The sequence below is a fragment of the Perognathus longimembris genome, chromosome 15, assembly GCF_023159225.1.
Source record: "Perognathus longimembris pacificus isolate PPM17 chromosome 15, ASM2315922v1, whole genome shotgun sequence".
In the NCBI taxonomy this organism is placed as follows: domain Eukaryota; kingdom Metazoa; phylum Chordata; class Mammalia; order Rodentia; family Heteromyidae; genus Perognathus; species Perognathus longimembris.
This window is the reverse complement of record NC_063175.1, coordinates 56,566,047-56,592,246: the sequence shown is the minus strand read 5'-3', so window position 1 is coordinate 56,592,246 and position 26,200 is coordinate 56,566,047. Positions and strand designations below refer to the sequence as shown.

Below are 26,200 nucleotides of genomic sequence, written 5' to 3'. Positions count from 1 at the left end.
AGTCAGCACAAAGCAAACACTTAAAACCCCAACACTTGAGACACCAGACCAAGAGGACCCCGGGCCATGACCAACCTGGGCTCCCTACAGGAGCTAAGGCAGCCAGGGAAGACATGAGCAAGAAGGATGGCCCTTCACTGTGTCTGAGGTGAGTCCTGGAATCTCCAGATTCTGCCCCACAGCAACATACTTTTGTGCATCTCCACTTGGAAAAATTATAAAGCAGAAATCAGGAGGGTGATATTCACAGAACAACCAAGGAACCTCTCACTTTAACACAACTGTATCCACAGAGCACCTAAAGAACATATAAATGATCAATGCATTTTATAAAGACTTTCCAAATCTTGGAAGATAACGGTGGTGCATAATGAATATTTATCTCCATATGAAAGTGAATAAATTGTTAATTAAATCTGGTGAAGTACAGAAAGACATTTCCTAAAATAATAACCTTGGCCTTGCATGAAATGATGTAACTCCTAACTATCTTTCCACAGAGAAGTGATTATCTTGAAGTAGTATCTCTATCAAGTACTTCTTTTATACAACAAAATCCTGTCATATAATCACAGGATATTATTTATATTTAATTGCCCACAGATGAAGATGTGGAAGGAGACAGAAGAACAGGAGTCTATAACTAATGCAAAAACAGTAGTAAGTTATTAAAACATAACAACCTCCCACTTATTAAAATAAATAAATGAAGATGGAAAGGATTGACATGTTTTTCCTCTGCTTTGCCCAACAGAAGTATTTCTTGTGTAAATATTTTTTAAAGCGCACAGGAATCCAGAAGGACTTACTTTTCCTAAATTAGCTCTCATGGGAAGGAAAAGGAAAAGAAAACTGATTGCAAACCATGAATGGAAAGAAGAAATAAGATGAACTCAATAAGTAGTGGGTGATGGGGAAAGCCTGAAGTCATTGAATACAAGTGTCCAAGGCATTTTATGAAGAGCATTCGGGAATGGTCCTTAGAGGGACATATGATATGAAGTGAAATGTTGCAACAAACCCATGAGAAAGCCACCCACTTCAGTGACATGTCTATTTTACAGAAATGTACTTTGGAGTAAATATGGAGGAAAAGTATTCTTTTTAATAAGAGAAACTACATGCATGAGTGCAAGTTAGTCAGAAGCAAATTGTATCTTTAAAATGGATAATAAAGTAAAACTGTAATCTGAAAAAAACAAATCCTATACCAGAATCTCCTCTAAAAGAAAAAAAAAATTGATCGCTAAATGATGTCACTGATGTCTCCATAAAATCCATTCTTTTTGCCTTAGATTGGCAACTGTACATCTCAAGCCATGGCACAGGTGTGCGAACCACGGAGACACGTTGGTGCTGCCGGCCTTTGCCCTCCGGGAAAGGTTTAGCTTTGGGTAACGCTTTCATGTTTTGGAAAAGAGTGAGAGGTTTCTATCTAGCCCTGAAAAACAAACCAAAGGTGACTGCATGCGGGGCCCCCAGCCCTTGTCCCATCCTGGACCAGCATCTGCAGGGAAGACAGAGCCGCCCGGGCCACTGCTCTCTCCCTCACACAACAGGATCCATGACTCCTGGGAAAACCTGGGTCACCTATACCTGAGAGCCGAGGACAAAACTGGACCGGAACCAAAGGGAACTCGCACTCTGCCCTAACAGAGCCCAGAACCTGTATTCACAACGATTCGCAGAGAGTGGCTACTCTCAGAGCAGCCACCTCAACTAAATCTGGATACCCCAATAAAACACAAGCACATTTTCTCTGGTTATGAAATTATTTAATGCTTAATTTAGGCATGATCTATGAACAGATAATGACAGACCCCAGCGGCCCATACACATAATCTTAGCTACTCAGGAGGCTGACATCTGAGGATCACAATTAAAAGCCAAACTGTGAATGAAAGCCCATGAAACTCTTAACTCCAATTAAACACCAAAAGGCCAGATGTAGAAAAATGGTTCAAGTGGGAAGAGGACTAGCTTTGAGCAAAATAGCTAAAGGTCAACAGCTAGACCCTTAATTCAAACCCTAACACTGTGTCAAAAGAATAATAAAAAGGAAAGTAAGTAAAAGGAAATATTTCCAGATAGTATCTGCTCTGCCTGCCCCAAGCCCCTTGCACAAACCAAATAGCAAAGCATCAGATGGGAAACTGTTAGCAAACCATTTGCCTGCTATTTACAGAGCATACACACCATACATTGACATGCCCTGGGATTGACAGAAGATACTCCTGCTACGGCCATTCTAATTGTGATATGTGCGCAAAAGCCTGCTTTCTAGATCACTTTGGGCAAATTCTAATATGTGTGTGTATTAATATATATCATATATATATTCTAACTCACATAACAAAATTACTCTTTTAAAATAAGGAATATTTGGGCTGGAAATATGGCCTAGTGGCAAAGTGCTCACTTCATATACATGAAGCCCTGGTTCAATTCCTCAGCACCACATAGATAGAAAAAAGCCGGAAGTGGTGCTGTGGCTCAAGAGTTACAGTGCTAGCCTTGAGCAAAAAGAAGCCAGGGACAGCGCTCAGGCCCTGAGTCCACGCCCCAGGACTGGCAACAAAAACAAAACAAATAAATAAAATAAGGACTATTGCAGAGAGAACCTGCAAATTAACTGGAGTGTATTAACTGGAATGTGAACCGGATAAGGCGGTGCTCATTTGTTTGTATTGAGGCATAAAAGGCCTGAGGAATACTGTAGTACAGTATTTCTATGTTATATAATCACCAAGAAAGTTAATTCAAGTTTAGGGGAAAAGTATGTTCTTAAAGAAGCTATAATTCCAAGTGTTTACACAATCTCAAAAAAATTGGGAACTAGTTTTCTTTTTCTAATGATAGGCTTGAAAATTTATTGATTCATCAAACTTTATTATACAAGTACATGAAATTTTTAATAAATTATCATTTTTGCATATATCAGTCAAAGCACAAAGCTTAAACACTTGCAAACAAAATGCATTATTAATTTAATTGTCACAGCCTATTTACTTAACTTCTATTACCATTTACTGTAATATGCAGTACATTAGAGAGGAGAATCAAATTCAAAACACAAAAAATAAACTGATTATACTGTCCTGGAGAAATTAAAATACAGCAAGCTTGCAAAATTATAGTCAAGGCATTAATGTTTCAAATAGGTAACAAAATCATTTAACTTAATTCTGAGAACAGTTATACCTTGCAAACTAAGAGTTCGACATGCTGATAGCTTCCATGCTTTCTAAAACCACTGAAAAGGAAGGAAAGGTGGCTTTGGCATTTCTGGTGCTAGACTACAGCACTTCAATGGAGTCTCCTCTCCACAGAAGCATACTGGAAAACCACAGTTCTCATTCAGCATTTCTATGTAAAAAGGATACCACAGGCACAGATATGATGAAAATGTCTGAAACAAAGACTGTGTAATAGAAAAAGCAATTCCACGGTGAGTACTGTCACTTCAAATACTTAAAGGTAATAATTCAGTGGACAAATGTTCTTTCCCATCTGAGAACAATTTCCTCATTGTAGGACAAAACTCAAGTCAATGCCTGAGAAAGTGTAGCATATCCCAGAGGAGAGAAAGCCATTCAATCTTTCTGCCAACGGTCTGTGGCAGAAAGGCTTGGTGTTAAAAGGCTTGGTCAGTAGCCTGTGGCACTACTGAGACAAGAGGAGCCATTAAGAAGCAGAGTCCAGTGGGAGGCATTTAGATCACCGGGATTGTGCTCTTGAGGAAGAGATTGGGACCTCACGCTTTACTGTCCTCTTTCTTTCTTGGCCACAAAGTGAATGAGCAGATCTCTCCACCATAAATATGTATTGTGCTACCATATGTCTAAAGTAATAAGACCAAGCAACAACTAAAACCTCCGAATGGAGAAAGGAGATAACCTTTCCTCTATTTAAGTTAATTGCTTCAGGCATTTTGCCACAGTAATGGCACATTTTCTCTAGTTTCTTTTTATAAGTTTCTCTTTACGAATATGGAACTGGCTGGGCACTAACAGTTCATGCTTGTACTCCTAGATACTCAGGAGGCTAAGATCTGAGGATCATAGTTCAAAGCCAGCATAGGCAAGAAAGACTGAGACTCACATCTCCAATAAACTACTCAGAAAGACTCAAAAGTGGTGCTGTAGCTCAATCATTACAGTGCTTGCTTTGAAAAGAAGAATCTCTGGGATAGCACCCAGGGGCTGATTCCAAGACCAAAGAATGGTATGGTACAAAAAAATAATAAATAAATAAAAAGAAAAGGAATGGAAACAAAACACAAGCAAGTGGCTAAGATAAATTAGGAAAAAAAGTCAAGCAGTAAATCTGTGGTTTTTACAGCTCAAGTTATAATATACAGAAGATAGCTACTGTTTTTAAGGTGTTTAAAGATAAATATATGGAGATAAACTATATGGAGGTTTGATCTAGATATTAAGAACATAAATACTACACTTTTTAATTCCTAAGTAAAAAGCAAAACTATATATTTGGGTTTAAAATGTATAATATTTAAGGTACAACAAGTAACTGTTTTCTTTATACTAATGATCTTACCTACATTGTTTTCCTTAAAATTCATTCTGGAATTATAGTTCCCACTATTACGATCTATAAAACTAGAGTAATCATTCAAGACTTAACAGGGTTATATAGAATGAGACAATGCATATGAAAGCAATGCAAACATAGTAAATATAAATCATTTTCACAAATACCTTAAATGGGTATAAAAAGGTTACTTTACAAGTACATTATTTTAACAGTATTGAATTTCTATAATTTTAAGAATAATGTGTTCAGCAGTAGCACTACTAACTAGACACTATGTTAAAAAAAATCAACTATACAACTTGTTGGTGGGGATGGGAGGAAAAAAACTGAGAGAAAGGGAGGGAAGGAGTGACATTGTCTAAGAGGAAATGTACTAATTACCTGACTGTAAACCCTCTGTATATCACCTTTATAATAACAATGGAAAAAAAATACTGCGTTTATAACATACATGCTCACAGATACATTCTAGCTACAATTAAACATATCATTACAAAGAAGAGTATAGAAGATTTCAAGAAGATGAAAACCTACCTTCTATTTTGAGAAGCTGACAGTGTTTGCACTAGTTCTGAGTAAAATGCACATTTTAAAGACTTACATTTTCAGAAGTGGCCATGCTCACCTGGTAGCTGACACTGCTACATTTCTGCTCACCTAATATAATTAAGTATATGTGCGGAAGCTAATTATGATACCGTAGCAAGAAAAAGAAAACCTGGCAGTTGATGACATAATAATTGTAGTGTTATTTTTCATGACATGGCAACTGTAGTATTATTTGGGGGATGACACAAGATGTATCTTTTTTAACATCAGCAATGTTTAACTCTGCAGTAATAATCCACAAATGCTATATTAAAACTAGGTAATAACAAAATAAGGAAAAATAGACAAAGCTTAGTTTAACAGCACACAGCAATTTGTTTGCAGAGGTCAGTTCCCTCTGATTTAATTCTTCTGCCATTTCAAGGTTGTGTCAAAGTAACCCAATAGTTTCCCAACACTTCTTGACTGGAACTTTTTTTAACTGAAATATAGCATTAGATTTTTTTCCAGAAAAATGACAGAAAACCTAATATTCATCAAGAACATCACAAATGCAAAACATGATGAACTGACTTAAGAATTCTGTCCTAATAAAACCTAAATAAAACCTAAATAAAAATTGCATTACTTAAGAAAATGAAGGCGTGGGAATTACCTTTCTTTTGGGGTGCCAACTCCATGTTTGCCTAGCAGATGAGTATTTAAGTGCTTCTTCATTACAAAAGCAACCCTTAAAAAAAGAAAAAGAAAAACAAAAGAAAATGATTATAAACCATAACTGTCTGCAAGAAAACTGTAAAGAAGTTAAGAATAGAATTTATACGTGTACATACAAAGACCACCTAAAAATGCACATTAGAAAGGCACATACAGCTTCAGTGGAACGAACTGCTTGAAAAACAACTAACACCTAAACTGACCAGTTCCCTTTCTAGCTGAGTGACTTTAAGACCAGAACAATGACAGCAGGCCTTTAGTCATCATCTCCGCTGTCCACTGGCAGGAAGCATAAGGCGGCACCTCAGAGACTACCCACGGGCCCATCACATACTTCAACCGCAAAGTAAGTTCAGGAAAATGTCATTTTAGCAAGTGATATTTTATCAAATATTTAAAAGGACTATAAAAGGGAAAACAACTTTCACAAAGCTTCCTTGACACAGGATGACAATCTGAGGATAGGTGTTTCAAAGTGATATAAATTACACTTTTATGTCTTCACCACCTATAAAAATGGTGCTTTAATGCAATTGTTTTAGTTAGTGTTACACACAAATGGGCTTCAGTAACTCAGCAGTAACCTGCCCATAGGATATTCAGGATCTGCAGTCAGAATAGAATGTCATTCCTCCACAGCAAACAATACAACACCAGCCCAATTATGGCATGTGATTATTTAAAACAATTTAGATCTCATTCAGAAAGATCAGACTAAAGTGGCTCTCTTGATAAGAAAAAGAATTTTTACTGTTGCAAGTTTAAGTGTAAAAGGCCTTGCAAACATTTTTGTTAATTATGTATTACAGCTGTCCTTCATAAAGTTAATTACTAATAGCTGAAAGGCAACAGAATCTATTTGCATATGTACATGAAAGGCATGACATATGCAAAAATATGATTTTAATTACCATTCTATGATATGAAGGGCTACAAATCAAATTGGCATGTTATAAGATTCTTAACATTAAACACTGAATTCATCTGGACATGTTTACACAAATGGGTAATATTAAGATTGTAAAGTACAGTGGTCTCACAGAAGCGACTGTGACAAAAGTCATGAACAAAACAATTGCTAAAACTGTAAATGCTTCTTTTCTTTTAATATATTTTCCTTCCATATAGTATTCTTTAAGAATGGTTTTAAGGATAACCTATCTGACTTTGAAATGACTACTACTTCATTATTGAAATAATAAACTTGCACACACTAAAATAGCATTTATTCTCTTTATATACTGGGTGATAAGTGTAGACAATGTATGTTTTGTTTTATAGTTAATTTTATAACTAGCCACACCATCAATCATTAAAATGGAAGGATAATTATCACATTTGAAGAATCAAATTATGATCATATTAAATGGTAAGAAAAAAATAACAGTATAAATATTCTATATTTGCTTCTGCTGGAAGTGAACAAACTAAATAACATTTTTCACTTACTGAAAAAATACAGTAATAACAACAGTCTATATAAGTCATAACTTCCCTACTATCCTCCATTTTCCTATAATTAAAAAAACATAAAGCTAATAGGCAAAGAGCAAAGGTTAAAAACCCAAAGTTGCAAAGCACAGCTTATTTACATGACCGAGTATAATTTAAGATATCTTAACTAAGAATCTGCAGTGCAGTTTTTAATAGGAAAAAAAATGTATTAATTAAAATATTTAAGCTTAAGGAATTCAAACAAAAATATTACATTACACAGGGGAACAAAGTAAACAGAAAGAAAATCTTTTACCTAATAAAACATTGTAACACCTGCTGAATGTCTGAAATGCTAAATATTAGAGGAATATTTTTTGCTATTAAGAAAAAATAGGAAAAAATTTTAGTACTAAAACACACCTCAACTATGTACAAATATATTTATTCAACTAAATTTTACATGAGTACAAACTCCTCATATCTTGCTTAAGGTATGTATGAGTGTGTAAACACTACATATCATCTTCAGTAAAAAAAAATCCATGGGCTGGGAATATGGCCTAGTGGCAAGAGCGCTTGCCTCCTACACATGAAGCTCTCGGTTCAATTCCCAGCACCACATATATGGAAAACGGCCAGAAGGGGCGCTGTGGCTCAGGTGGCAGAGTGCTAGCCTTGAGCGGGAAGAAGCCAGGGACAGTGCTCAGGCCCTGAGTCCAAGGCCCAGGACTGACCAAAAAAAAAAAAAACCCTCAAAACCAGATGCCAGTGGCTCATGCCTATAATCTAGCTATTCAAGAGGCTGAGATCTGAGGATCTCAGTTCAAAGCCAGCCCAGAGAGGAAGGAGCATGAGCCTCTTTCATGTCCAATCAACCACCAAAAAACTGGAAATGGAGCTATGGCTCAAGGGGTAGATTGTGAGCCTGAGTGTAAAAGAGAAATGATAGTGCCCAGGACCTGAGCCCCAGTACTGATGCTCTAGACAGATTAGATGAGAGGCAGAGAGCTAGAGAGAGAGAGAGACAAACAGAGGCACACACACAGAGAAAGTGTGTGTGTGTGTGTGTGTGTGTGTGAGAGAGAGAGAACACAAACATGGCTAACAAAAAAAAAATCACCAACCAATCAGAACAATGCTACTAGCAATATGTCATTACAGAATACAGCGAATTCTCCACTGCCACGTAAACACTGTTGTCTTAACATCTTTAATAAATTTTTTGAAGTCAACGGTAGAAAAGAAAAAGAAAAACAAAATTCTCCCCCAAAGAAGCCTCCAAAAGGAGTCCATCTACCTACGAGAATATACCTCATCATTAATTCTGTCATTACTATTACACTTTTGGAGGGGGAGGTGCTGGTAGTGGGTCTTGAACTCAGGGCCTAGGTGCTGACCTAATGGCTAGTACTGTACCATTTGAGCCACACCTCCATTTCCAGCTCTTTGGTGATTAATTGGAGGTAAGCGTCTCACAGCCTTTCCTGCCCAGGCTGGCTTCACACTGCAATCCTTACATCTCAGCCTGCTGAGTAGCCCCCTGGCCGCAGGCATGAGCTACACACAATCTGCTCCTACTACGGAAACTGCTGTGACTTTGTTTCTAGTGCTAGTTCTAACCATTTCTGGTGACTTCTGCTGACTCATTACTGATGATGCTCATTCCGTCTCCTAGCCTCCAAGCGTGATGCTTGTGTTCATATAAATTCTTACTTTACAGGAAAATTCCTTTCTTGAGCTTCAAAAACAATCTCCCTGTGGATGACTCTTAAAATACATCTCACCACCCAAAGCCTTTCGGGACAAATTGTTCTTGATGGAATGATAATACCTTAGAACCTGTGCAGCACTCACTCATAGTCTTGCCAGACTACTGATCTCCAAGAAATTCCCTAATCCCATCACTAGTACCAACTTCTCAATATACTAGTTTTATCCTCAGTGTCTATCCTAAGTCATCAATAGTTTCTTAACAAATTCTCCTTTTCAAGACCTGAGACTTCTCGTTCTTTCTTTTAATTAACTAGTTCAAACCGATATGTCCAAGCATTAGACATCAAGTCACTTTCCGCTGCAAGTAATTCCACATACAACCAGCACACAATCCTTTATAAAAGTGTTCACATCACCCCTCAATTCATAAGGCTTCCATAATTCCTGCCTAAATACCAAATGGAAAACAAGCAAATAGCAAGTTGCTCTGAATCAGTTGTTCCAATATCCGAAATACTGAGCTTAATATTAGGTTATCTTAAAAGGTACTATCAGGCTGGGGATATAGCCTAGTGGCAAGAGTGCCTGCCTCGGATACACGAGGCCCTAGGTTCGATTCCCCAGCACCACATATACAGAAAACGGCCAGAAGCGGCGCTGTGGCTCAAGTGGCAGAGTGCTAGCCTTGAGCGGGAAGAAGCCAGGGACGGTGCTCAGGCCCTGAGTCCAAGGCCCAGGACTGGCCAAAAAAAAAAAAAAAAAAAAAAAGGTACTATCATATAGCACTGCAACCGTGCTGCTACAAACTGAAAGGACAACCTAAATACAGAAGAAAAACAACACAATTCTGGCAGTGCTTTTTCATTCAAACCACAGAAAACTACTCTAACTGTAATATATTTTTAAAGTATAACACACTATAAATATGTTCTTATACGTACATACATATGCATTTGTATTCTAACAAGAACACTATACTTGCATGAAATGAAGCAAGGAGAACTATATTCATCCAGACACATGACTTTTTGTTTCACATGGTTTATAGCCTTTGCTTTTCTAAGTAAATAATACTCTGAATTTAAGGAAAATGAAAGCAGAGCATAATAGGGAGCTTTCTAGCTTACACAGTCCTCTTTGCCCCGACGGCTCCTTCCCAGTGAGTGAGTACAGAATGCAGGCAGTTTCAGCCCAGCCGAACAGAAGAGGGAACTGGGGCTCAAAGAACATGAGTGATTTCGACTTTTTTGAGAAAATATGGTGGAGAGGCTGAAATGCACAAGTAGAATTCAGACCCGGTGACATTTAAGCAGCGCTCTCTCCACCATTCCAACCTCCTAAGAAAAGATTAGAGCTGCACGCACAATTAGAAAACAGAAAATACTATTGAAAGAAAAGTGTCCACAAACAAAATCATATGAGTACATTAGTTACTTTTCTAAATGACTATAAATTTTCCAAACTAATGAATGACAAATCTAGAAAGTGATATAGAATAAATTGCTAAAATTTCACAGCGTTTAGAAAAGGCATGTAATATGTTAAAAGAAGACACATATCGTTAGACAAAGAGGAAAAACCAAAAATAAATGATGTGTGAAAAAGTCCAGGCACAAATAAACAGAAAGCAATTGGTATCAAGAATAATTATTCTTAAAAATAAATAGAGATGAATACTTCTGAAACAATTGATATAGACAGACTCGGTTTTATGATAAGCAATATAAAATAAAATAGTGTATTAGTGCAGAAGCATTAGAAATCAAGAGCATGTTATTATTTGTTGTTAAAGTGTTATTAATACATTGTGCCATGCAATATAACACAAAGATTAAATGAAGACTTCCTCTATAGTCTCTAAAATAAAATATATGTCCTCATATAGCACATTCTAAAAATATTTCTAAGCAAGTTTCCATTATATTATTTAAACATGTCTTTTAATCCCCCTAGTACAAGGGCTAGAACTCAGAACCTCACAGTATTACTCAGTTTTTCAACTCATAGTTGGTGACCTACCACTTGAGTCACATCTCCATTTCTAGCTGGTGAAGTGAAGATAAGAGTCTAATAGAACTGTCTGTCTGGCTTGCCTCTAAAACAGACAGGTAGAGCTTTTGTTTTTATAATTTAATTTTATTAGCAAGTTGATGTACAAAGGGGTTACAGTTACACATGATAGGTAGTGAGTACATTTCTTATCAAACTTGTTACCCCCCCTCATTTTTTCTCACTTCCCTCCCCTCAATTCCCCCCTCCCAATTTATACAGTTAATTTCCAACATACTGTCTTGTAAGTATTGCTGTTGCATTGGTTCGCTCTTTGTCCTTTGTCTCACCATTTTGATGTGCCCTTCCCTTCTGTAATTCAGATAAACATATATACAATACCCAGGGTACCAAAAATAGATCTTGGATTCCTGCAGAGCTAGGATTATAAGTGTAAGTCTTGGTGGCCAGCTAAACATGTCTCGTAAAGATGAATCTTTCTGCCAGGCATGGGTAGCTCATGCCTGTAAGGCTGAGATGGTGAATTGAAGCCAGTCCAGGAAGCAAACATGGCAAGAGACTGGCACAAAGCCAGGTAGGTGGCATGGCTGAAATAGTACAGTACCAGCCATGAGCAAGTAAACTGAGTGAGATGGAAAATCCTGAGTGCAAGCCTAAGTACTGGCACACCAAAAGAAAAAAGATAAATTAGTAATGTGTAAAAAAAAAAAAATCTTCAAATATATGCAAATCCATAAAATTCTTTACCTTCCAAATAAAAGAGAAAAAGGTTTGATGGTATTAATTTACTTACTTCAAATTTCAGAAAGGGTGTTAAGCAACAGTGTATTTCTCAAATCCTTTTATAGAATCCTTGCTAGACTGACAGTTTCACAAATGTCTTCTGACACCCTTCTCCAGAGTGTTAGCACCCCACAGACGTACACAGAACCTGCCACACCCACCTCCAATTTTATAAAGGCGAGCTCACTTCAGAAAAGAAACTTTCAACAACATAAAATTCAAAACACTCCAAATCATTGACCACTTTGCCATGATCTGTCCTTGCCAGTTGCACTACTCAATTAAAACAGTATATTACATTTACTGAAAAGAAAAACCATGGAAAGACAGAACCTTAAAAATGTTGTTCATTCAAAAGAAAGCAAACATGTTTCTCTAAGTTCCACAGTTGTCCCAATAGCAGTACGTGCTGTAAGATACCAGCTACGGCACTTGACAGTGTTCCTCCAAGACCCCGAGGACGGCATCACCCACAATCACAGCCAACACAAACACATGCGTGCCCATCAACTCTTCTTACGCTGCAGGAAAGGAGACGCATGAAGCATTCCAGTGGTAAGGCAGCTGTCTTTTAATGGTGCCACAGGGCCACAGGAAAATGCAATTACTATTACTCTCAGAACTGTAAATAATTTCCCTCAAGATGGTATATTGCAAGCTTACTGATCGTAAGTGACAGTAATCAAATCCTGGGCTTGCGTGGGTGTTTGCTTTTGGTTTTATTTTCCCAGCAGTTGTATCACAGGGTTGACTTCCACATGTCTAGGCAGCGGATGAGCCTTGGTCAGTCATTCCGCCACTCTCCTGCCTCCCGTCTCCTTGCTTCCCAGCCCCACCTCAGCAAGCTTCACGGCTCCATATTCACCCTCCTTCAAGGTCTCTGTTCGGCCACGACCCCACGAATACCCACACTCTCCTCAACGGGACAGGACAGGTGTCACCTTCCCAACATTCCTTTTCGCGAGAGTCTGCATTAGTTGACCAAAGGGTCAACTAGATCATGGTAGCTCACGCATGCATACGCTGTACTTCAATTGGATTATAATCTACAGACAAATAAAATAAATAAAACATATCCAGGGAAGTTATGCACAAAAATCTCCTGACCATCCTTAGGTCCGTGGGGCAGACTTTCCCTGAGGCTGTTAGCCACTAGCACAGCAGAGAGAAGAGCACTCAGCAAAACTGGAGGCAAAGGGACCTGGGGCTGAATCTGGCTTCACCCATGCCTGCATAAGGACTTATCTCTGCTCTCTGATCCCTTGGGTGGTGGTAAAAAGCAAATAAGAAGTATGGCCAGGGCTTACTGTAGAGTTCCTGGAGCCAACAAGAGGGAGTGAGAACTGGCCTCCAGAGCTACATATTTACCACTATCAGGAGGAGGGCCCAAGAAACAGGAGGGCACCCAAACACACACACACACACACACACACACACACACACACACATACACACATACACATACACACACACACACACAGTGGATCCTATTGACCTGTTTCATCTTCTTGGGATAGGCCAACCCTTCTTATATAGCCTTGTAGGATTTACAAATAAACAGAAAAAAAATACTATTTTACTGACAGAATACTATGTCTCCTGTAGGGTCATAAACACTTGGCACAAATTACCAAACATAAAACCAACACTAATGGAAAGGAATGATAGTAACCTCTATCTAAAATTGAAAAAACTGAACTGAGTGTGGGAGTATGTATCTTTAATCCCAGGTACTTGGGAGGCTGAGGCAGAAAAATCCTAAGTCTGAGGCCAGGCTGGTTAACACGGCACTAAGCCATCATATACATACATAAAAACACACTGTACACCACACACTTCGTGGACTCTGAAGCATTTTAGAATTAAACAGATCAATGAGTACACAAGAAAATAAACATATAGAGAGGTAGCAGGAGACTAAGGTAAAAAGCTATGTATAATTACATTGAAAGGCAGAGATCAGAGAACTGCAGATCATGAAAAAAAAATTTAGTGTGCCTCCATCTCAACAACAAGGTGGAGAGGGTGTGGACATACTTGTCAACACAGAAGTGCAGGAAGCAGAGGTAGAAATGCTGTGTTTAGGCTGAAAACTAAAACAAAACAATGACTAGGGATGTCCTTCAGAAAGTACAACACTTGCTGAGGAAATGTGAGACACGGGTTCAAACCCCAATACAGCATAGACAGAAGAGAGGTTTGTTAGAGGTGGAGCTATGGCTCAAGTGGTAGAGTGCAGGCCTTGAGGAAAAAGGCTAAGGGACAGTGTCCATACACAGACAGACACAGACACAGACACACACACACACACACACACACACACACACCATTAGAAAAAGTGAAAGAGAATGCTTACAAATCATATATAATTCATACATGAGACAAGGGTGATTATGTAGAAGAAGGAACTCAAAAGTTCAACAATAAAACAAAAAGCCAAATTTAAAATGGGAAAAAGAACTAAACAGACAGTTTTCTATATAAGTATAAACATAGACAATAAAAAACAAAGTGATTTCTCAAAACCACTATTTTTCAGGGAAATTCAATGTTTTTTTTAAAAAAATCAATGAAATATTCAATCTTACATCTTCCTTAATCAAAAAGATAATAGTAATGTTGGTGAGAATACTGAAACATTAGAGTTATACACTGCAAATGGGAACAGAAAGTGAAACAGTCACTGTGGAAAAAAATGTAGTGGTTCATCAAAAAGTTAAACATATTGGACCCACCAATTCTACACCTGGGTATATCCCCAGAGCAAACGGAAACCTTCAGCCCACACAATACCTCACGCCCAGATGTTTTCAGCACTACTAGTCGTGATACTCCAAAACTAAGAATAATCTATATGCCCTTGAACTCATGAATAGGTAAGAAAATTATACAGTATCCTTACAATAAAATACTGTAAGAAGGAATGAAACAGTCGTACATGTCACACATAACAAGGATGGATCTTTAAAATAGCATGCGTAAATTTGAGGAAAGGTGAATAAAGTTGATCACAAAAGACCTCATGTGTGTGATCCTGAAAATATCATCAGATTTCTAGATTGCTAAATTTTCCTTTTCAGAACAGAAAATAGAAAATCCACCTTAGTTAACAATTGTGTATGAAATGAACTTATCTGGTCACGGCAAAGAAATGCTGAAATGATGAGATAACCTAGCACCCAGATCTTGAATTGTAAATTTAATCCTTCATTAGAAGGATCTAGGTCTCCTTAGCAAAAATAAATCCTTATTTTATGGCTAGGAAAGCTTGGGGTATCAAAAATAAACACTTCTACGAGGGAAAAAAAAACAACCAAAAAACCCTGGGATCTATTCTTAGAACACAGAAGAGACTAGTTCCCTTTGGCTAATTTTGGGAGTTGAGGATATATATATGTTCACTGCTGGAATAAATCATAAATAAAAATATAAGGCAACAGTAACGTGCTATAAAGTTTTGACCAGCTAATAAATATAGCCACAGACAGTCTACAAAGTAACTGGACTGTAATGTTCAAACATTAAATTATTCGTAGTTTTTCTTCTTTCAACTACCAGAGAATGGATGGTATATAAACAACACTTCACTTTGTTCCAAGTATTTAGACCTCTCTAAAAACAAGACTGCAAAAGGATGAAGGAATTTTACATCATCTAATTTTTCACAGTTAGCAGTAAAGATGCTTTGTGTCTCCAGTTACTTATTCTCATACTTCTTTAATTTCCACTCCCTAGTGTATTTAAAAAAATGATGGTTTTTAGTATTGGGGGTTTTACTTCTCAAATAGGATATTAAAATTTGGTCTATGGGCTGGGAATGTGGCTTTCTCGCAAAGTGCTTGCCTAGCATGCATGAAACCCTGGGTTTGATTCCTCAGTACCACATAAACAGAAAAGGCCGGAAGTGGTGATGTGGCTTAAGTAGTAGCCTTCAGCAAAAGAGGCTGAGGGACAGTGGCCCGGACCTGAGTTCAAGCCCCAGGACTGGCAAAATAAATAAATAAAACTTGGCCTACTGTTGTACTTTCAACTATAAATGTCACAGACCCACATATTATTAAACTAACAGTATGCTTCAGTTCCAAACTGCAATTATTCACCAAACAATAAATTCTGAACACCTCTGCTGTGATTCCTCTATTTCTTTCACTGTGGTTCTAAATTCTTCAGGAGGATGACAGGGATAATGGGATCCAAAGTGAAGGTGTCTCAATTAGCTTTACAACCACTGACACAGAAAGCGGACGATAATACAAGGGAACAATTCCTCCAACACTTTGACAAAAATAGCATGGATATTTTTAAAACTCTAATGCCTTTCTGAACTGATACAGGCCACACTCCACATGCAGCAATAAAATGGGGCTTTCTGGTCAAAAGGCAGAGGTCAAGGAAAGAAAGGCAAGGGAAGGCAAGGGTAAAGGGAAGCCGCCAGGAGGGAAGCCATGAGGAGAGGGCAAAGGAGGGGAGGGGAATGGAGCAGAGCGGGAAAAGAGAAGACCTGTACATTCAGAACTCTACTATTCCCCCGGCTATGTATAATATTTTGCAAAGTAAAATTGACTGAGATGGAAGCTATTTTGCATGGTACAGTGGCGATGGCTAACAAATGAGAGTTTTGTGGGCCGAATGTGAGTCCCCTGCCTCATCTGCCACCCCTAATGACAGCAGCCACCTGCTGTGTTATTGTCACAGCTGGAGCCAGTTCACACTCCTTGGTGCTGAGCTCTGCCCGAGAGCACCAAGCCCTCTCCCCGCCTCATTACTTTGATGAACTTTTTATGGTCAGCACCCATGAAGACCTCATCTAGGACTCTTCCACACAGAGCGGCTTCAGGGACAGCGTTCAGCTGCACGAGGTGGGGACACGGGGTGACACTGGGGCTCCTGACGTCTGTCCACAGTCACTCCACTGTCCTCTGGACATGACAAGTCCTACGATAGGCAAAAATGCGGCGACACTCTCATACTCGATAATGTTCTTCCTTCCTCAATGGGATGGAAGATAATAAGGTATTTCTATAATCAAGGATTTTAATGGTACATGTTATTATAGAAAACCTAATGTTCTGTTTATGATTACTGCCATAAAATTAAGATTCTTTTCATTTTCCATAGATTGAAAAATCAAGGAGGAATTTTTCCTTTAGCGTGTAAAGTCAAAACAGATAAAACTGAACCAGAACAAAATCTTACTTGTATTTATACGTTGTTTTTTATTGAAACTTCGTTAACTGGTTAAAATGAAAATATTCAGCAGTGATTTGTCACCTGACTTCAAACTAAATCCATATTTTATAACTTCCATGGTAAAAAAGGCCATTCAAAGAATGGTGTCATGAATAAAAAAAAGCAACTTGCATAATTCTTCTCTAATAAGCTAGACACATGTATGTAACAAGCAATCAGATCATTTCAAAATGTTAGCAACATAAAAGATGGGCTGTAAAATTTGTGAAAATGACAAAAGTCAATTTGTGTTTCATAGAAGTGTGTTGAATGATGCCTACCCTAAAAAGGAACCTGAAAAGAGAAGTTCTGCAAAGCATTAAAAACAGTCTATTTTATTTCCATATTTAATAGCACTAAGAATTTACAATTAACAACATATTAATAAAATTTTCTAGGGGGCTGGGGATATGGCCTAGTGGCAAGAGTGCCTGCCTCATATACATGAGGCCCTGGGTTCGATTCCTCAGCACCACATATACAGAAAATGGCCAGAAGTGGCGCTGTGGTTCAAGTGGCAGAGTGCTAGCCTTGAGCAAAAAGAAGCCAGGAACAGTGCTCAGGCCCTGAGTCCAAGCCCCAGGACTGGAAAAAAAAAAAAAATTCTAGGTATTCTAAAATGGCCCAGTAGTGTTTTTATTTTGTAAAGGCCAGAAGCTATTGTAAGTCTAAAAACCCAAACAGTGGAGGACATGTTAGAATTCCAGCTCGTGAACTTCTAACAAATTCTGTAACACTAGTTAGAAACCACCAGATTTCTCTTAGAGTCATTTAAAATGCCACAAAAATCTACGTGTATATAAACACATTGTCTTTGCCATGCAGGGGATCAAATATGAGACCTTGCACGTGGTAGGCAAGCAAAAAAAGAAAATGTGCACAGAGGTTTCAATTCCATGATGAGCACCATGCGTTTTCACGCTGAACTCTTGAGGCTTCCGTCGCAGCCTCCCCAGTGCTGAATCAGAGGCGATGGACCGCTATGCCGGCCTTAACAAATGAAGAGATTTATCTTATGTCACTTCCTCCTCAAAGCATGAATATGTGATACTTTTCTCAGTTCCACTATGAAATTTCCACTCATCACTAGTATTCAAAATATTGATATTTCTGTCAAAAGATACAGTAACGCGAGCTGTACTAAAGATACTGAGCAAGGACCCTATGCTGAGTCGCGGCCAAATAGCGCTAAAATCTGTGCATTGTCTAACTCGACGGTATCAAATAAGCAAAACATGCTAATAACGTTCACCGTGTAAGTTCATAACACTGTCTTTGAATAACCTTCTAGGAATGCATAGAATTTTAAAACAATTATTAACTTGAACAAAGTCTATTATGTATAAATCTTAATGTAGCTAAAACAAAACAACAAGAATTAATTTATCATTTTGTCTCCACAAGAAATTTTTTAAACAATGATAATCGGTGATTAGCATGTGTCTTTTCTTGTGTGACTTACATTTAGGTATGCGCATTATGAATAAGTGTCAGACACACTCCAGTTATACATTTAGCACATATATAAATCAGAAATGGACTTGCTGGAATTCTTTTACCTTAGATTTTTTAGCCAAGTAAGAATATGTCAATCTAAGTTTGTGAAACCTAATATTGTTAAAAATGCAAAAACATTCATTGGTTGCACAGAATGACATTTGTCACCTGTCATACCACAGCAATAGAAGGACATAATGTATCATATTTCACCAATGTTCTGTTTTTCACAGCAAACAGAATATATATCGCAATGAACTTACTTTGCTTTAACAGTACTGCACAACTCACTTCAGTAATGGCTGGATACAAGCATATTTGGTGAAGTCATGATACCATTTTTCAAGTAGGTGAACTGTTAACTGCTAACATTCACCAAGAAATGGAAAGGAAGAATGTGACTCTACAATCAAGTGGGTAAGAGGACCTAGGAACAGAGATGAGCACGACACATGGCACCGATTTCAGTCCATGAAATAGTCCAGCAGAAACTGAGTACACAGGAAAACCTAAATGCCCACATGAAGATGAACAGACTCCTGTCACCAGGCAGGACTCAGAGCAGGTCGGAGTCCAGGCTGCAGCAGTGCTTTGTGACCCTGAGAAAACCTGAACTAAACCACCCTTACCCTTAATGCACAGCAGACACTCATCTCCCCTCACCCCTCCAATGCTTTCTTGCTTTCTCAAAGGCACTCATGTAGAAAAAACAATAAATCGGGTTGGGCAATGGTGATTCATGCCTGTTATCCTATCTACTCGGGAAGCTGAGATCTGAGGATCCAAGTTCAAAGCCAGTCTGGGCAAGCAAGTCCATAAGACTCTTACCTCCAATTAACTACCAGAAAACTAGAATTGACGCTGTGGCTCACAGTGGTAGAGCATTAGCCTTGAGCCAAAAGAGCTCAGGGACAGTGCTCAAGCTCCAATTTCAAGCCCCACTATCAACAGGAGGGAGGGAGGGAGGGAGGGAGGGAGGGAGGGAGGGAGGGAGGGAGGGAGGGAGGGAGGGAGGAAATACATTGAATTAACTAACATAAAACAAATGAGTTCTCTTTCTAAAATCAAACGCGAAAGCAAAGACATACAGATTCAAACAAAGCAGTAACTTGTTATAGGAAAGAATAGGACAGATGAAGACGTTTTGTATTTAATACCATTTAAGTTTTACAAGTTTTTGTAAGTACTTTATGATATCTGATTCTTCCTAATCATCCTGTGAGATTTCTTGGTACATAAAGACATTAGCCATTTTAACCCCTTTCTTTCCAGATGAAACAAAACTTCTGTGTAATGGCTTACTTTCGATACCACCATTTAAATAATCACTTCAATAATCTACACATAGAAAGATTGCTAGTTATTCGTACAACACTTGAAGCATAGTTTTCATTAGCCAATAAGTGTAATATTTATCACTGCCCACGAATAGCCAATTATTTTTTGCTTTTCAGATCACTGTTAGAGATGTGCACTGTGAGACCCCTCACAAGCCCACAGCTTTCTCTGAGAAACACGCTCAGGCCTGGTGGACCCAGTATGACTAGGTTAGTGCCAAGGTGACATCTGTGCTCCGCCCCCCACTACCACGCATGGCTCTCCCTGAGAAACTCCGTCTTGGTGAAGTCCATCCATCGTTCTCTGGTTAATGCCACATGTGGTCTGTGTGCGCCTGCCGCCTCATAGCTCGTGGCTTTCTGAGAAGCTGGTGAACCCAAGCATTGCTCTCTCATAAGATTTCACAGTTTTCCCATCGACGGATGTTTACGTATGTCTGGGTGCTGTCCATATTCTTTATCCCACTGTGAAATCCGCTTACAGTTAAAATTAAGAAGAACAAGTATATTTCCTTTATTTAGGGGTTAAAGATACATCCATACACAACGGGCAATATCTACAATTAGTCAGGTGTATTGGAGGTCTTGTTAAACATTCAGGTATAAAATCGCACATGAGATTTCAGAGGTAATGCCTTGTCTTCCCGTGAGGGGTGAGGAAGGAGGGTGGGTGTTAGAGAGACTAGACACTGCAGGTGTGGCAATGTGAGGATCACAGCTTGAGACTAAGTCAGAAAAAATCTTAGCAAAACCCAATCTTAACTCATCAGCTGGGCAAAGTGGTCCAAGTCCAGAATCATAGCGAAAAAAAAGACCTAGCCTGGCACTGGTGGATCACACCTGTAATCCTACCGACTAAGGAGGCTGAGATCTAAGGGTCAAGGTTCAAAGCCAACCCAGGTAGGAAAGTCTGTGAAACTCTTATCTCCAGTTAACCACCAGAAAACCGGAAGTAGCGCTGTGGCTAAAGCAGTAGAGACTTGAGCTCAGGGACAGTGCCCAGAGTTCAAGCCCCACAACCGGGACAAACACACACACACACACACACACACACACACACACACACACACACACGGGAGGGGCCTGGGTAGGAAAATCACAGCCCAAGGCTTGCCCTATACCAAAAAGGCTATAATCAAAGCTCAGGATAGAGATCTGAGGACCGATGTTCAAAACCAGCTAACACAGCAAAGTCCATGAGACACTTATCTCCAATTATCTACCAAAAAAGCTGGAATTGGAGTTGTGGCTGAAGTGGTAGCCTTGAACGCAAAAGCTCAAAGACGTGAGCACCAGGGCTGGGAATATGGCCTAGTGGTAGAGTGCTTGCCTCATATACATGAAGCCCTGGGTTCGATTCCCAAGCACCACATATATAGAAAACAGCCAGAAGTGGTGCTGTGGCTCAAGTGGTAGAGTGCTAGCCTTGAGCAAAAAGAAGCCAGGGACAGTGCTCAGGCCATGAGTTCAAGGCCCAGGACTGGCAAAAAAAAAAATAGCACCCAGACCCCAAGTTCAAGTCCCAAAGCCCCAAAATTGACACACACACACACACACACACACACACACACACACACACACACACTCTCTCTCTCTCTCTCTCTCTCTCTCTCTCTCTTACTGTTTACTATAGAAACTACTAAGCTATCAGAACACTGAACATTTGGATCTTTAACTTCTATCTCATTTTTTTGCTAGTACTGAAACTTGAACTCAGGGCCTAGACTCTGTCCCTTAGCTTTTTTGCTCAAGGCTGGCACTCTTTATCACGTGAGCCACAGCTCTCCTCCCGTTTTCTCTTTTCTTTTTTTCTGCATAATTAGAGGTAAGAAACTCAAGAATTTTCCCACCCAGGTTGGCTCAAAACTGTGATCCTCATCAGATCACACTATCCTGAGTAGCTAGGATTGCAGGTGTGAGTCACCAGTTGCCTGGCTTCAATTTTTAGATTAGGTATAATGAATATGAAGAAAAATCTGAATGCTTTCAAAACAAGAAAATGATCCTTTACTATTTCTCAGTACTCTATAATAACAAAACTGAAATTTCCAAATCACCTAATAAAACAAGATACTAATTTCAATAGGCATTTTTCAATTAGCAATAAAGACATCATCACAAAAATTCATAATTCTGTTAGTAAGTATACATATTTTCATTGCTGCAGTTCAAAAAGAGATATATGATAGTTTTTGCCTTTGGGCTGTCAGTAAAATGTTTGTATATACTTTGGCATTTTTATACATATAAGTAGTGCTATTTAGCTTTAGTGAAAGAAAAACTGTGACAAAGATATATCTTTGTGACTGATTTAGTAAAAAGGGCCTTGATGTAAACCAATACCAAGACAAAAAAAAAACTTTAACAAAAGAAAAACATTTTTGAATAATTCATTTAAAAAAGCACTTTCTACTTCATGCCATACATGAATGTAAGAAATTATATACATAAAAACTAAACAATCATTACATTTTTCACAAGACAGTGAAATTATATTTGAATTCTTACTTGAATGTCTTAGTAGTTTCCAAATATCGTATAATGAGTGTTAATAATCAGGAAAACCAGTGCAGGCAGGTAAAATATTGATCTCAGTATCACTCTGATGCAGCTACCTTGAAAGTATTCATATTAGCTACTCAAACCCACAGAACAGAGATCCATAGAAATTCCAGGCCCTCACAGAAAAGTGAACCCTGGCCATAGGTCAGGTGGCGGGGAGGGGTGGGGAGTGGTGGGGAGAGGTGGAAAGGGGTGGGGAGAGGTGGAAAGGGGCGGGGCTCTCCCAGCATTCAGCACGTGCCACTTACTGCATACTGCTTGGCTGGAAACACAGAAACCAAGAAGATGTGCCAGTCCTGTGGGAGGGCCCACCTTCATTGGGATGATAGGCTTAACACCCGGGGATCATTTCACTATGTACGTCAGAGGAAAAAGAATATTTTTTCTTGAGGGATAATAAGTTCATTAATAAGCTTTTGGAGTTGATTTACTTCCCTGAGGTCACAAAAATCATTGCTTCCAGCCAAAGTTAAAACTAAACTCCACGGGCTGGGGATATGGCCTAGTGGCAAGAGTGCCTGCCTCAAATACATGAGGCCCTGGGTTCGATTCCCCAGCACCACATATACAGAAAATGGCCAGAAGTGGCACTGTGGCTCAAGCAGCAGAGTGCTAGCCTTGAGCAAAAAAAAAAAAAAAAAAGAAGCCAGGGACAGTGCTCAGGCCCTGAGTCCAAGCCCCAGGACTGGCCAAAAAAAAACTAAACTCCAGAATGAGAAATAGGAGGGAAAGCTGGAGTTAACTAACCAAAGGACCCACAACAACAACGAATGTCTTCTAAACTGCATTATAAGAATTTAATATATACAGTTTACTTGATTCTGAGAGATTATCTGTTCTGAGCTACACAGTTGATTTAGTAAAAAGCTTTTCAAATTTTAAAAAAAGACCAACAAATTAAGCACCAATTAATTGTAAGAAAGCATCATGATTTCAAAATGTTAAAATATTTTAAAATGTATGTATCTTAACAGCAAGAGACATATAATAAATCATAAGGTACCCAACTTTTAAGGGAAACAGACGTAATACATAAACATCTAAAAAAAAGAATGCTCCAAATAAAGGCAGAAGTACTGTAGGAAAATTTCTTTCACAACATTTTAGATTGCAAGAGGTTATTTCCATTAAAAAAAATACCTGTACGAATACCAATTAGGGAACTTCACAGATCTTAATACAGTGACAACTCATTAGGATTTTATCGCTACCAGTCCTAAAAAGGAATATTATATACTTCACATTACAACCTTACAGTGGTCTGTATCTGATTTAGTAATTTAACACAGAGAATCTCCAATTTTATAAACATGACATTTAGACATTATCGTATTATCTTACAACCAAAAAAGAACTGAAACTGTAAACAAAAATTGAGCTATCTTGTATATACACAGGTGTGCAGGGGCATGCACACACACACATGCACACACACTTGGGGGAAAAAAAGGCAAGTCTTGGCCAACCACATTAACATCCTTAATACATTAATATTGAACAAGCGGGCAAAGGATGCTACTGTATTTTTAAGTGGTCATTTTAAGTTCAGCACAATGTGCAAACTCCTCCACCAATCCTCCTTCAGTCTGGCTCCTTCTCCAGAGCTCTCCATCCTGCCACATGAAGCACCACTCTGAGCTAGACAGCCAGCTTCCAACTGGAAGACAATATTGGTTAGTTCAACAACACAGTGCTTCCTTAAACTACCAAGTTCTCCCTCCTCACACCCAGGAATCAACCCTCTTCCAGCCATCCACTCTTGCCATTTTGCTACTTAATAGCTTCTTCATTTATTTGCAAAACTTATGTCTTAAAAGGGGTCCTAATTGGCCTATGACTATTCTAATTTTAGACATTTGTGCTGAAGATATATCATGTATTGGGATTCAGTGACTTTTATGAAAACCACAGAACTTGTGAGAGGAATAGGTACCAAAAACAATTGAGCAGATAAACAGTGTGTACTGTAGCTATATACTACAAGTAAGAAACAACACAATGAGTTTCTAATTAAAAAGTGTATAATTCCTGTCTATTACCATCTAATATAATAAAGATAATTTTTGTTACTATTCTTTCCATCAAAAGCATGGGCCAAAAAGTGAAAAATGAAAATACCTATAAGAAGACATGATTCAGACAATTTATGAAGCGCTTTAGCTGGAAACAAATAAAATTTTAAGTTTTACAGGAAAAAAAATAGTCAAGCTAAGCAAGGTCATTTCTGAACCTCATTAAGATACTTCTCTCATATCTCTTTTAAATTTTAAAACTCCAGTTTCTTTTCATATCCCATAAAGCTATTGTCCTTTGGTTTTTATTATTTTATATTATTTTATTTGTGATACTGGGGTTTGTAATCAGGGCCCCATGCTTGCCAGACACTCTACCACTTGAGACATCATCTTACCTGTTTGTGCTCTGGTTATTTTTTAGATGGGTCTCCTACTTTTTACCTGGCAGACCTCAGACCACAATTCTGCCTGGCTGAGAATCCCAACCCTATAAACCTCTACCCCAATTAGGATTACAGACTAATGCACTTTTAAGAAAGGCCAACATTTCAAGTTCTTTCAGACTGTTCATTTCTAAGTATTCACATATTTTCACACTTGAAAGTATGTTCTCTTCACACACTACAGTAAGAAGGCAAAGTAGGATGTCGTCATGAAGTGCTTTTGCCGTCAGGGCTAGGATTACGACCTGGTAGTAGAGTACTTGCCCAGAAACACAAGGCCACGGGATCACTCACCAGTGCTTAAAAAAAATACCAACATATATTCCCTGAAAGAGGTGGTATCAATCAATATGGGTTGTAATCATAAAGAGATTTGCTGAATGGTAACTCATTTGTGCCACTACTAAAGCTAATAAAAATATAATTTTAATTATATGTTATATATAAATACATAAACATTATCTTATACTATACTTGACAACTAATTGTATGCATATGTACATTTCCTTCTATATGTAGCTACACACATTTATTTACATGTAATTCTCTACATACAAATATACACACATTTATCTACAACTATACTCTAGTGTAAAAGCAAGTTTACAAACATACAAATATAAAATTGGGCCCATCTGACTATAAAAATGGTATACATAATTTTACAGGCATGAAAATAAAAAAATAAAACCAGATAAACCTGTTTTCAGAAGAGGAAGATGAGGATAAGGAGGACTCAGGGGGAAGAAGGCCCGTGTGTTGTATATATGCATAGAAGTGTTACAATAAAAACACTCAAACACAACTAATGTGCACTAATAAAAAATCACCTTTGGCTCACACCTGCAACCCTACCTATGCAGGAGGCTGATATTGGACAATTATTGCTCAAAGCCAGCCGGGGCTGAAAAGTCTGTGAGGCCCTTATCTCCAATTAATCACAAAAATCAAAACTGGAGATGTGGCTAAAGCGTTAAGAGCATTAATCTCGAGCAAAAAGTTCAAGGACAACAACCAGACCTTGAGTTCAAGCCTCAGGACTATGGCCAAAAAAAAAAAAAAAAAATCATCTCTAAAAAGAGTATTCATAGAGCTGAGCCAATGGTGACTCAGGCCTGTAATCCCAGCTACTCAGGAGGCTGATATCCGAGGACCACAGTTGAAAGCCAACCTGGGCAGACAAGTCTGGGAGATTTTTATCTCCAACTAATCACAGGAAAAGCCAGAAATGGTGGTGTAGCTGGTGTAAGTGGTAGAAGCTGGTAAGTGGTGTAGCTGGTGTAAGTGGTAGAAGCTGGTAAGTGGTGTAGCTGGTGTAAGTGGTAGAAGCTGGTAAGTGGTGTAGCTGGTGTAA

At 38.5% G+C, this 26,200-nt stretch overlaps 1 protein-coding gene across 1 annotated transcript in view; it reads right to left on the bottom strand.

Annotated features, from left to right (window-relative positions):
• The window catches only part of Znf407 (zinc finger protein 407), a 368,981-nt gene that overhangs the window by 228,334 nt on the left and 114,447 nt on the right, over nt 1–26,200 (bottom strand). The window contains 1 exon segment of the mRNA XM_048363049.1: nt 5,759–5,833. Within this exon segment, the coding sequence (XP_048219006.1) occupies nt 5,759–5,833 (75 nt within the window).